This window comes from Octopus sinensis, linkage group LG14 (assembly GCF_006345805.1).
Source record: "Octopus sinensis linkage group LG14, ASM634580v1, whole genome shotgun sequence".
Lineage (NCBI taxonomy): Eukaryota > Metazoa > Mollusca > Cephalopoda > Octopoda > Octopodidae > Octopus > Octopus sinensis.
Window position 1 is genome coordinate 51189745 of NC_043010.1, and position 13466 is coordinate 51203210.

Below are 13466 nucleotides of genomic sequence, written 5' to 3' on the forward strand. Positions count from 1 at the left end.
TAATATACCATCTCTATAGACAAATATATGAGTGCTTATTTTTTTTACTCATGGGTTCTTATACAGCTATAATATATCATATCTATAGTCTTATACTAGCTTGCAGCCATTGTCAGCTAGCTGCCTTATGCCACCTAACTACCTTACACTAGCTGACTGCCTTATGCCAGCTGATTGCCTTGTCTGCTCACCTTGCTGTCTTATGCTACCTTGATGCCTTGTGTCAGCTTGCTACTTTACCAGCTCACTACCTTATACCAGCTCACAGCCTTATGCTAGCTTGCTGTCTTATGCTAACCCACTGCCTTATGTCAACTCACTACCTTATGCTAGCTCTCAGCCCTATGCCAGCTTACTGCCTTTTGCCAGCTCACTGCCTTATGCCAGCTTTATGCTAACCCACTGCCTTATGCCAACTCACTGCCTTATGCCAGCTCTCAGGCTTATGCTAGCTTACTGCCTTATGTCAGCTTACAACCTTATGCCAGCTCTCAGCCTTATGCAAGCTTACTGCCTTGTGCTAGCTCTCAGCCTTATGCCAAATCTCTGCGTTATGTCACTTCACTATCTTTGTTAGCTCACCACAATACTGTTAAATTTTATGGTCTCATAATCAATTCAGTACATACATGAGCTATTTAATATTTTGAAACAATAAATTATAATTTAGTAAGCTTCCTAATCTAAAATAGTCTATTAATTATTAATATACAAGAGTTGGTTTCATACTGTAAATAAAATATAGAAATGGATTTTTGTTACACTTGCCTTCAGTGGATGAATAATAGCAAATGTAGATAATCCAGGGCCAGCAAAAAAACTGCAGTCTTGTTCATAAGCCCTTTTGAAAGGGCTGTGTACAAATATCTGTAAATAAACAGTAAACAATGTTTATATAAATGTATAATGTGAAGATAAAGCTGATGGCACTTGGCATTAAAGAATCATACCATTAGTAAGAATTCAACTGAAATTTTTATAAGTGTTTTAAAATAATGACAATGTTCTGACATTTAAACACATATGTGTGTATGTGTGTGTGTGCTTGCGCACAACTGTGTGTAAGTGTATAATATATATTCATGTATATATATATAATATATATATATGTTATGTCCCGTCCAGCTGGGGAACACATATGCCATTATATATATATATAATAAAAATAAATGTGCCCTTTTAAAGCCTAGCCAGGCTCAAGGGCCCGGTTTCCCGGTTTTAATGGCATATGTGTTCCCCAGCTGGACGGGACACCAGTCCATCACAGCGTTACTCATTTTTGCCACCTGAGTTGACTGGACCAACGTGAAATGAAGTGTTTTGCTCAAGAACATAACATGTCGCCCGATCCAGGAATCGAAACCACAATCTTACGATCATGATGCTGACACCCTAACCACTACGCCACGCGCCTCCACACACACACACACACAGATATATATATATGTATATATATATATATATATATGTATATATATATATATATATATTATATATATATATATATGTGTGTGTGTGTGTGTTGTGTGTGTGTGTGTATAACAGACAGAATAATGGGTTATATACATTTATTTATTTGAGGCTTGCTACTGTATCACATATGCATTTGTTTGGATCCAGGATTCAATCTTGAAACAGCCGTAAAAATGAATAAATAAACAAATGTGTACAATCCATTATCTCTGTCTATTTCCTATATCACTCTGTAATAACATACCATCTTAACTTGGTAATGAAACCATGGATTGACAAATTTGATTAGTGACAAACTTTCATTGTGGATTACTTTGAGTGCAATACCGATCATAGGACTTGTGTGCTAGCCTGGACTATTTTTATCTACAGATAGCTTAAGAAGTATTTCACCTGGATTACTAATCCCTTATTAATCCTTTGTTTTGATATATATATATATATATATATATATATATATGTAATGTATGTATGTATGTATATAAATGTATGTATATATATATATGTATATATATATGTATATATATATATATGTATATATATGTATGTATATATGTATATATATATATATATATATATATATATATATATATATATGTATATATATGTATGTATATATATATATATTATATATATATATATATATAATATATATATATATATCTGACTGGCCTGGTGCAGCCTTCGGGCTCCCCAGACCCCAGTTGAACCGTCCAACCCATGCTAGCATGGAAAACGGACGCTAAATGATGATGATGATGATGATGATATATATATATATATATAGGAGAAGGGGGTAGTCGATTACATCAACCTCAGAGATTGCTTATATTAATGCAGACATGTAAATACTTTACTTATTAGGAAATATAATAAAATAAATTATTTATGCATGTTTAAGTTGTGAAACAATTGTTGTGAAATGAGAATTTCTAGTGGTTATATAAATTTTATCATACAATATTTCTCACATTATTTATAGGATAAATGGTAAAGAACCCCTTCAGTCATGAATGACCATGGAATTGCACCTAGAAAGTTACCCTTCGAGACATAAGTCCAAGCAAGATTGTTCATGGAAGATCAGCAGTCGCCCATGTATACCTTCTACACACCAACGATATCATCCAAGCGAAGGCAAAGGATGGTACATCTTGGCACCAGTGACGTTGCAACTCATTTCTATAGCTGAGTGAACTGGAGCAATGTGAAATAAAGTGTCTTGCTGAAGAACACAACACACAGCCCAATCCAGGAATCAAACTCACTACCTCATGATTGTGAGCCCAAGGCTCTAACCATTGAGCCATGTGCTTCCACTATGTAACTTTGTGTGTGTGTGTGTATGTGTGTGTGTGTGTGTAGTACATGTTTATATATATAATAGGTACGTGCATATATATATATATATATATATATATATAGGCGCAGGAGTGGCTGAGTGGTAAGTAGCTTGCTTACCAACCACATGGTTCTGGGTTCAGTCCCACTGCGTGGCACCTTGGGAAAGTGTCTTCTACTATAGCCTCAGGTTGACCAAAGCCTTGCTGATGTGTTTATGTCCTCGTAACTTAGTGGTTTGGCAAAAGAGTTTGACAGAATAAGTACTAGGCTTAGAAAGAATAAGTCTTGGGGTCAGTTAGCTCGACTAAAGGCGGTGCTCCAGCATGGCCACAGTCAAATGACTGAAACAAGTAAAAGAGTAAGAGAGAAAAAAGTGTATATATATATATATATCATCATCATCATCGTCGTCGTTTAACGTCCGTTCTCCATGCTATATATATATGTATATATGTATATAATATATAATTTGTTTGCTTGTTATCAGTCGTAAGACATTGTTGTTTTCACCGTTAATGCTTCTGTATTCATGTTTCTGTATTCCATTATTTTTTGTTTTTTATATTCGTCCCTTTTGCTGTCCTGTGTCCGTATGCATTCGATCTTCTTCAGGAAATCTACGCTCCCAGCTTAGTTTTTCTAATGATCGTTGCTTGTTTCTTGGAGGCTGGCCGTGTGATTAGTAATCTCAAGATAATCAGCCGAAATTACTACGATGATCGGTTCTTGACTGGGGACTGGGGGTTTCGATATGTCCTGTCCGTGTTTATTGTGTCGTCTTCTGGAGGTATACGTTCTTGTCCATGTTGTATTTTTACAACCTTAATATATATATATATATATATATATATATATATATATATAAAAGCATATAATCCACAGCAGAAGTGTTAAGGCTGCTTTCCTGGTGAAGAGGATTAGCCTTGCAAGAGTCCTGTGCTGGTGTCATGTATAAAGTACTTGTGCTGGTGCAATGTAGAAGCACTTGTGCAGTATCATGTAAAAGCTCCCAGCACCCTCTGTAAAGTGGTTGGCATCAGGAAGGGCATCCAGCCATAGAAACCATGCCAAATCAAACTGGAACCTGGTGCACCTCTCAAGCTTGCCAGCTCTGGTTAGACCATCCAACCCATGCCAGCATGAACAACAGATGTTAATGATGATGATGATGATGATGATGATGATATATATATACTAACTTAAAAGCTGCCCTATTGGATGACTTTTAAGCTAGTATATAGCTTTTAAGCAACTGACCCTGAATTTCTACTGGCTTGACGTTAACCTCTGTTGGGAGCTTTGAAACCACCGGCACTGGCCACTTTGTCTCTGTGAGGCCCAATGCTCAAAAGGTGCTTTTTACATGCCAGTTACATGACATGATATACCATCTACACACCACCGATATCATCTGATGTGGTGTGCAAGAGAGACAACTGCACTGGTATGGTAATGTGATGCATATGGACAAGAACAGCTGTGTAAAGAAGTGCCAATCTCTATCTGTGGAGAGAACCTGTTGTAGAGGTAGACCCAGGAAGACATGGGATGAAGTGATGAAGCATAATCTTCGAACTTTGGGCCTCACAGAGGCAATGACTAGTGACCGAGACCTTTGGTGATATGCTCCCAGCAATACTTGAGAAGGCCCTTCAAGCCAAGTGAAATTGTATCATGGCTGTAACTTTGTGTGTGTGTGTGTGTGTGGTTCTGAACCCAGAACCATGTGGTTGGTAAGCAAGCTACTTACCACTCAGCCACTCCTGCGCCTATATATATATATATGTGCACGTACCTATTATATATATAAACATGTACTACACACACACACACACACACACACACACAGTGAAATTGTATCATGGCTGTAACTTTGTGTGTGTGTGTGTGTGTGGTTCTGAACCCAGAACCATGTGGTTGGTAAGCAAGCTACTTACCACTCAGCCACTCCTGCGCCTATATATATATATATGTGCACGTACCTATTATATATATAAACATGTACTACACATACACACACACACACACACACACACACACACACCACACACACACACACACACAACACACACACACACACAACACACACACACACAGTGAAATTGTATCATGGCTGTAACTTTGTGTGTGTGTGTGTGTGTGGTTCTGAACCCAGAACCATGTGGTTGGTAAGCAAGCTACTTACCACTCAGCCACTCCTGCGCCTATATATATATATATGTGCACGTACCTATTATATATATAAACATGTACTACACATACACACACACACACACACACACACACACAAAGTTACAGCCATGATACAATTTCACTTGGCTTGAAGGGCCTTCTCAAGTATTGCTGGGAGCATATCACCAAAGGTCTCGGTCACTAGTCATTGCCTCTGTGAGGCCCAAAGTTCGAAGATCATGCTTCATCACTTCATCCCATGTCTTCCTGGGTCTACCTCTACAACAGGTTCGCTCCACAGTTAGAGATTGGCACTTCTTTACACAGCTGTTCTTGTCCATATGCATCACATTACCATACCAGTGCAGTCGTCTCTCTTGCACACCACATCTGATGCCTCTTATGCCCGACTTTTCTCTCAAGATGCTTACTCTGGTGTACATGCACACTGACATTGCACATCCAGTGAAGCATACTGGCTTCATTTCTTTTGTGCCTATGCATGTCTTCAGCTGTCACAGCCCATGTTTCACTACTGTGTAGCATAGCTGTTCACACACAGGCATCATACCATCTGCCTTTCACTCTGAGGGAGAGGCCCATTGTTGCCAGCTGGGGTAGGAGCTCTCTGAACTTAGCCCAGCCTATTTTTATTCTCACAGCTACATTCTCGGAACATCCACCTCTGCTACTAACTTGGTCACCTACATTACAGAAGCTATCTGCTGCCTCTAGCTTACTTCACTGGCAGTTGATGGAGTCTATTTGCTGTTCATTTTCAGTGTTTATTGTTCCTGCGCATCTTCCACACACAAAAGCTATTTTCTCTGTTAACCTCTATCTGATATTGCTGCACCTCTTATGTGTCCAAAGCTTACACTTGGTACATCATTTGGAGTTTCTAACTATGCCTTTTCTACAGATCAAACAGGGTCATCTTCCTGAAGGGATTTGTAATTTATCTGCCCTCCTACTTACTAAGACTTTGGTTTTTGCTAGGTTAACTGTAAGGCCCTTTGATTCTAGACCTTGCTTCCATACCTGACACTTCTCTAGTTCTGGTAGTGATTCAGCTATAAGAACAAGGTCATCAGAATAAAGGAGTTCCCAAAAGCAAACTGTCTTAGATTCCTCTGTTATTGCTTATATATATATATATATATATATATATATATATATATATATATATATATATAATAATAATAAATATTTGTTTGATTTGCATAATAGTGGTTTTGTCTCTAATTTAATATAATATATATATATATATGTGTGTGTGTGTGTGTGTGTGTATGTATGTATGTATGTATGTATGTATGTATGTATGTATGTATGTACACACACACATAATATATATATTCAGAGATGGCAGGTATGGAGAAACAATATTGTGGTCTCCAACATCTGTTTTGGCATAGTTTCTATAGCTGGATGCTCTTCCTAATGCTAACCACTTTGCAGAATGTAAGCATGTACTGTATGCTTTTTAGGTAACACTTACACTTGTGAGGTTACCAAGTAACCCATAAGAAAAGAACCCCTTAAATGAGGTGGGCGTGCAATATGGAGAGAGTTGACTTTATCTCTTGTCTTGTCTTGAGACAGCATTTGCCCGGGGTGGGTTGAGCTGGCTTCATTCATCCTCAATGCTGCATCTGTTTCAAATGCCCACCAGACCTGGCGATTTGAGGCTAATGACCACGTGATCTCCAACCACTCCTTATTCCAGTGGTGAATGCCGTAGATATGGGGGCCTAGGTTGGGTTCCAGATCAGCCTTGACTGTCATCAGCCAGGTTTTTCGTTGTCCACCACATCACTTTCGCCAACCCTGAAGGAGAGCTGGGGCAATTGCTTCGTAGATGAATTCTCTTGGTTGATGAAGGTGGGGATGACCCAGCCAATACAGACGTCTCATTAGGATGACTTGTCGGAGGGAGGTGATTTTGCATTGGTGTCGCACCGAATTGTTGGAGACAAAGTGATGCCATCGGACATGAAGGTTGTGGTGTAGACAGAGGTGATCGAAGGATTCTAGTCGCTTAATATCTTCCACCCTTTATGCCAGGCAATGAGAGGTTCAACAGTGACAGAAGGACAAAAACAAGCGTCTTAATATTTAAAAATTACTTACCCTTACCCCAGTTGTATAATCCGAATATAAAGCCGAAAAATTTCGAACAATCTCCAATCCATATTTAATGCCAGGTTTATTGGTAATATGAGGTTCTGTCTTGTTGACTGTATTGAAAGTATAACACTTCAAAATATCATTATCTATAACCATCCATCTGAAACTCCAATCATCAGCGCATAATTCGTTTGAATTAAACTTTGATTCCATATCTTCATTTTGATCTGCATAAATCAGAGTATATATTGTTTTTTCTTCTAGAGAAAATACAGGGTTAGTGTAATTTCTTGCACGTAGTCCATCTAGAAGGGTGGAAATTATTGACTGGTTTCTTAAGTTGTAGGGATGGAAGTCACACATGGTGATGCCAGGAAACATCAACTTTTCCTGGAGACTGGCTGTATACTGCCTGTTGACTGGGTGAGAGTTGTAAATCATGAAAAGTTTTATTAAATAATATGAGACTATAATCATAAAACTTGCCACAATGCCAATGTAAAATAACCTACAAAGATAGAAAATAAATGATTAAAGTACATATATTATGAAGCAAAATAGACATCTTGTAGATTACATCAACTAGACGCAGACGTGGATGTGCAGTGAAAAGTTTGCTTCTCAGCACATGCTTCTGGTTCAGTCCCACTGCATGACACCTTGGGCAAGTGTCTTTTGTAATAGCTCCAGGCTAATGAAAGCCTTGTAAATGGATTTGGCAGACAGAAACTGAAAGAAACCTGTTGTATATATGTATATATATATATATATATATTATATATATATATATATATATATATATATATAATAATAATAAATATTTGTTTGATTTGCATAATAGTGGTTTTGTCTCTAATTTAATATAATATATATATATATATGTGTGTGTGTGTGTGTGTGTGTGTATGTATGTATGTATGTATGTATGTATGTATGTATGTATGTACACACACACATAATATATATATTCAGAGATGGCAGGTATGGAGAAACAATATTGTGGTCTCCAACATCTGTTTTGGCATAGTTTCTATAGCTGGATGCTCTTCCTAATGCTAACCACTTTGCAGAATGTAAGCATGTACTGTATGCTTTTTAGGTAACACTTACACTTGTGAGGTTACCAAGTAACCCATAAGAAAAGAACCCCTTAAATGAGGTGGGCGTGCAATATGGAGAGAGTTGACTTTATCTCTTGTCTTGTCTTGAGACAGCATTTGCCCGGGGTGGGTTGAGCTGGCTTCATTCATCCTCAATGCTGCATCTGTTTCAAATGCCCACCAGACCTGGCGATTTGAGGCTAATGACCACGTGATCTCCAACCACTCCTTATTCCAGTGGTGAATGCCGTAGATATGGGGGCCTAGGTTGGGTTCCAGATCAGCCTTGACTGTCATCAGCCAGGTTTTTCGTTGTCCACCACATCACTTTCGCCAACCCTGAAGGAGAGCTGGGGCAATTGCTTCGTAGATGAATTCTCTTGGTTGATGAAGGTGGGGATGACCCAGCCAATACAGACGTCTCATTAGGATGACTTATCGGAGGGAGGTGATTTTGCATTGGTGTCGCACCGAATTGTTGGAGACAAAGTGATGCCATCGGACATGAAGGTTGTGGTGTAGACAGAGGTGATCGAAGGATTCTAGTTGCTTAATATCTTCCACCCTTTATGCCAGGCAATGAGAGGTTCAACAGTGACAGAAGGACAAAAACAAGCGTCTTAATATTTAAAAATTACTTACCCTTACCCCAGTTGTATAATCCGAATATAAAGCCGAAAAATTTCGAACAATCTCCAATCCATATTTAATGCCAGGTTTATTGGTAATATGAGGTTCTGTCTTGTTGACTGTATTGAAAGTATAACACTTCAAAATATCATTATCTATAACCATCCATCTGAAACTCCAATCATCAGCGCATAATTCGTTTGAATTAAACTTTGATTCCATATCTTCATTTTGATCTGCATAAATCAGAGTATATATTGTTTTTTCTTCTAGAGAAAATACAGGGTTAGTGTAATTTCTTGCACGTAGTCCATCTAGAAGGGTGGAAATTATTGACTGGTTTCTTAAGTTGTAGGGATGGAAGTCACACATGGTGATGCCAGGAAACATCAACTTTTCCTGGAGACTGGCTGTATACTGCCTGTTGACTGGGTGAGAGTTGTAAATCATGAAAAGTTTTATTAAATAATATGAGACTATAATCATAAAACTTGCCACAATGCCAATGTAAAATAACCTACAAAGATAGAAAATAAATGATTAAAGTACATATATTATGAAGCAAAATAGACATCTTGTAGATTACATCAACTAGACGCAGACGTGGATGTGCAGTGAAAAGTTTGCTTCTCAGCACATGCTTCTGGGTTCAGTCCCACTGCATGACACCTTGGGCAAGTGTCTTTTGTAATAGCTCCAGGCTAATGAAAGCCTTGTAAATGGATTTGGCAGACAGAAACTGAAAGAAACCTGTTGTATATATGTATATATATATATATATATATATATATATATACAAGATAAGAAAATGGAGAAATACATCCAAATCTAATATCAATTACCAGATAATACTCAATCACATACTTTATTAAACCACCACATAAGAGACTGTAGGGTTAAACATAAAAAAGCAGAACAAATCAGTGTACATAAAGGAATGTACATAAAAAAGTGTACATAAAAGAGTGATGTTGTATAATAAGTAGAATATATATAAAAAAGGCCAATATTGGTAAAATGAGACATACTTATCTACATGGCCGAAACAGCTGTAAGATGTAATCTATACTTATATTTATATTTACTTATATGTATATTCTCTTTTTTATATATATTCTACTTATTATACAACATCACTCTTTTATGTACACTTTTTTATGTACATTCCTTTATGTACACTGATTTGTTCTGCTTTTTATATTTAACCCTACAGTCTCTTATGTGGTGGTTTAATAAAATATGTGATTGAGTATTATCTGGTAATTGATATTTGATTTAGATGTATTTCTCCATTTTCTTATCTTGTATTAGTAACTTGTGGTAAATCATTTTACCTTTGCCCATATAATACAGTAAATGAATTGATTGCATCGCAATCCTTAACATTTATGTATTAACTTTGTTGGGTACTTCACTAGCAGTATATTGGATATATGTTATCCCATGGAGGGTTGCATTTACAACCCCTATCTCAATTTGTGTATATATATATATATATATATATATATATATATATATATATATATATGTATATATATGTATATATATGTGTATATATATATGTATATATATATATATGTGTGTGTGTATGTATGTATGGATGGATGTATGGATGGATGGATGTGTGTATGTGTGTCTGCCTTTGTGCTTATGTTTGTCCCCCAACAACCAGTGTTTGTTTGTATGCATCCCTATAACTTAGTGGTTTGGCAAAAGCTACCAATAGAATAAGTACTAAGCATAAAAAAGAAAATAGGTCCTGGGAGTGATTTGTTTGACTAAACCCTTCAAAGCAGTGCCCCAGCGTGGCCACAGTCCAATGACTGAAACAAATAAATGTTAAAAAGATATTACTTCTCCTTTGGGCCCCAAACACTCGATGGAGTTGTGGAAGTACTATTGAGATATTCAGTGTGTCTTGGGCATTTTAAGTCTGGTGGAGCCCATTGCTTTCTAGGCCTGAACGTAGCTGATTTCTTCCAGAGATAGACTGACAGATAGACAGGCAGCAGAAGAGAATGAGAAAGGACCAATTCTGAGCATGCACCTGTGAAAAAATTAGAGGACTCTTGCCCTGTAAATCAGGCACCCACGGCTTTTCTGGGTTTTCCCACGAGAACCTTAAAGTGCCTCCCCTATTGGGAGTTTTAATTTGTTTAATTTTAATTCTTATTTATAATTGTTATTTGTTATTTTACATGCTGTATAACCCATTGCATCGTCCTGTTTTTGTGTTTTTTATAGTCGCATGTCATTTAATGTTATTTTATGTGATCGCTTGTGGCTAATAAAAGAATGAATCATCATCATCGTCATCATCACCATCATCACCACCACCACCACCACCACCACCATCACCATCATCATCATCATCATCATTATTAAGGCAAGCTGGCAGAATCTTTAGTATGCTGGGCAAAATGCTTAGCAGTATCTCATCTGTCTTTATGTTCTGAGTTCAAATTCTGCCAACATCAGCTTTGCCTTTCATCCTTTTTGGGGTCAATAAATTAAGTACCAGTGAAACACTGAGGGTCCATGTTATCAACTAGTTCCCACCCCTCAAATTTCAGGTCCTTGTGCCTTTAGTAGAAAGGATTATTATTATTATTATTATTATTATTATTATTATTATTGAGTGAGAGAGCAGTGCATGCCATCAAAGTGACACTGGGGTAAAATATACGAAGCCCAGTATACCCATCATGATTAACCGTTTCATAAGGGTACACCAGACACATGCATCACAGCCATGTGTGCGTAACATGGTGATCTCATATCAAGATAAACAGTGCATGACCTTGCAGGTGAGGCCCAGTTAGAATTCTCTTCTGGTCAGGTAGCACGTCCCACTCAAAAGGTCCTTGAATAAGGATTGTTTAAGGATGTTGAACGAACCACCTATGTTTCCAAAGGTGAATTATCCAAACTTCCAAGAATTCCTTTCAACACACAGCTATAATGCTTCCCCACTACTTCTGCTCGTGGTCAGAGATGCACATATCGTCAGCCACTAAGGGACATGGTCAACTGGTTAAGGTCATTATTATTATTATTATTATTATTATTATCATTTTTATTAATATTATTATTATTATTATTATTATTATTATTATTATTAAGGTGGCAAGCTGGTAGTTCATCTGTCACTACATACTGAGTTCACCAAGGTCAGCTTTACTTTTCATCCTTTCAAGGTCGATAAAGTAAGTACCAGTTAAGTATTGGGGTTCAATGTGATTGACTATCCCCTTCCCCACAAAATCCAGGCCTTGTGCCTATAGTAGAAAGGATTGATATTATTATTATTATTATTATTATTATTATTATTATTATTATCATTATTATTATTCAGTAGTTTTATTTTTATATCGTGCTTTCACTACACTACCTATCGCAATCACAGCGTACCTTGGGTATGTGCTGTGGTTTGTTGTGACGCTCTTATGGTCACTGTATTGAAAGTGTTTTGCGTAGGATGTGTATAGTGCCTAGTAGTGCAATTTTCTGTATGTTATATATATTTTTAAGTCCTGGTGTTTTTGTTATGTATTTGTCTGAATATTTTTTTATCATACCTAATGCACCCACTATGATAGGAATTGTTTCTGTTTTTAGATTCCACATACGATTTACCGCTATTTCCAGGTCTTTGTATTTTGAAAGTTTCTCCATCTCTTTTAGAGAAACATTGTCATTTGTTGGTATTGATACATCAATTAGAAAACATTTTTTTCTTCGTGATCTCTGACAACTATATCTGGCCTATTGGCCTTAATTTCTCTATCGGTGTGAATTGGCATATCCCAAAGTATGGTTGCTTTCTCGTTTTCTGTGACCTTTTTATTTCATTTTTATTATTATTATCATCATTATTATTGAAGCCATTATATTATTATTATTATTATTATTATTATTATTATTATAACAACCAGAATAACAGTTTAAATAGAAATAATTTGTCACCTTACCTTAGCAGAGTATTGTTACTGTCAGCTATATTCCTCACTCCATGGAGACTTGTGTTGCTTGAAAAATGCATTAAAAGGTTTTTCGTGGCATCTTTCTCTTTTTTCTCCTCTTTGATGAGATTACTTTGAGAACTAATATAACTTTCTTCTTTTTTATATAATTCATTTCCAAGGCTACTGACATGCTGCTTCTTATCAAAATGAACTTTCTCTGTGATGTAATCTATCCAAGATTTTCCCTGTGTAGGGTCTCCTGTTCTATCATTACGAATAAATGAAGGCCAACGAAAATTCATGTTTCCTCTCATGCAACATTGACTAAATTAAGTATACATATACATATATATGCATACACACACATATATAAAGATTTTCATTTATATTTCATTATCCAATGGACCATTTCTTGATGCTTAATTTCAGCAATATCAATAAAACTGATATTCTCAAACTTGTGCCTTTGGAATAAGAAAAAGAAAAAAATTAAATTCACAGAGGTGACCTTTATATTCCCTGTATATATAACTTTCAAGTTTGTTGTCAAAGATGTCCAAAAGAGATAATATATTTCATTCTTTCATGATTTACTTTGGGTTTGCTTATTTTTACATTTATGATATTCATGAGTTTTGGGTCCATCCCACAT

General features: G+C 36.6%; 1 protein-coding gene across 1 annotated transcript in view; it reads right to left on the reverse strand.

Annotated features, from left to right (window-relative positions):
• Nucleotides 1–13466, reverse strand: part of LOC118766005 (acid-sensing ion channel 2-like) — a 30967-nt gene that overhangs the window by 16985 nt on the left and 516 nt on the right. The window contains exons 1-3 of the mRNA XM_036509030.1: nucleotides 12821–13466; nucleotides 8862–9366; nucleotides 769–867 (exon numbers count right to left, since the gene is read on the reverse strand). The exon at nucleotides 12821–13466 is cut by the window's right edge and continues 516 nt beyond it. Coding sequence (XP_036364923.1) covers nucleotides 769–867; nucleotides 8862–9366; nucleotides 12821–13128 — 912 coding nt within the window. The 5' untranslated portion in view covers nucleotides 13129–13466. The remainder of the gene's footprint in view (nucleotides 1–768; nucleotides 868–8861; nucleotides 9367–12820) is intronic.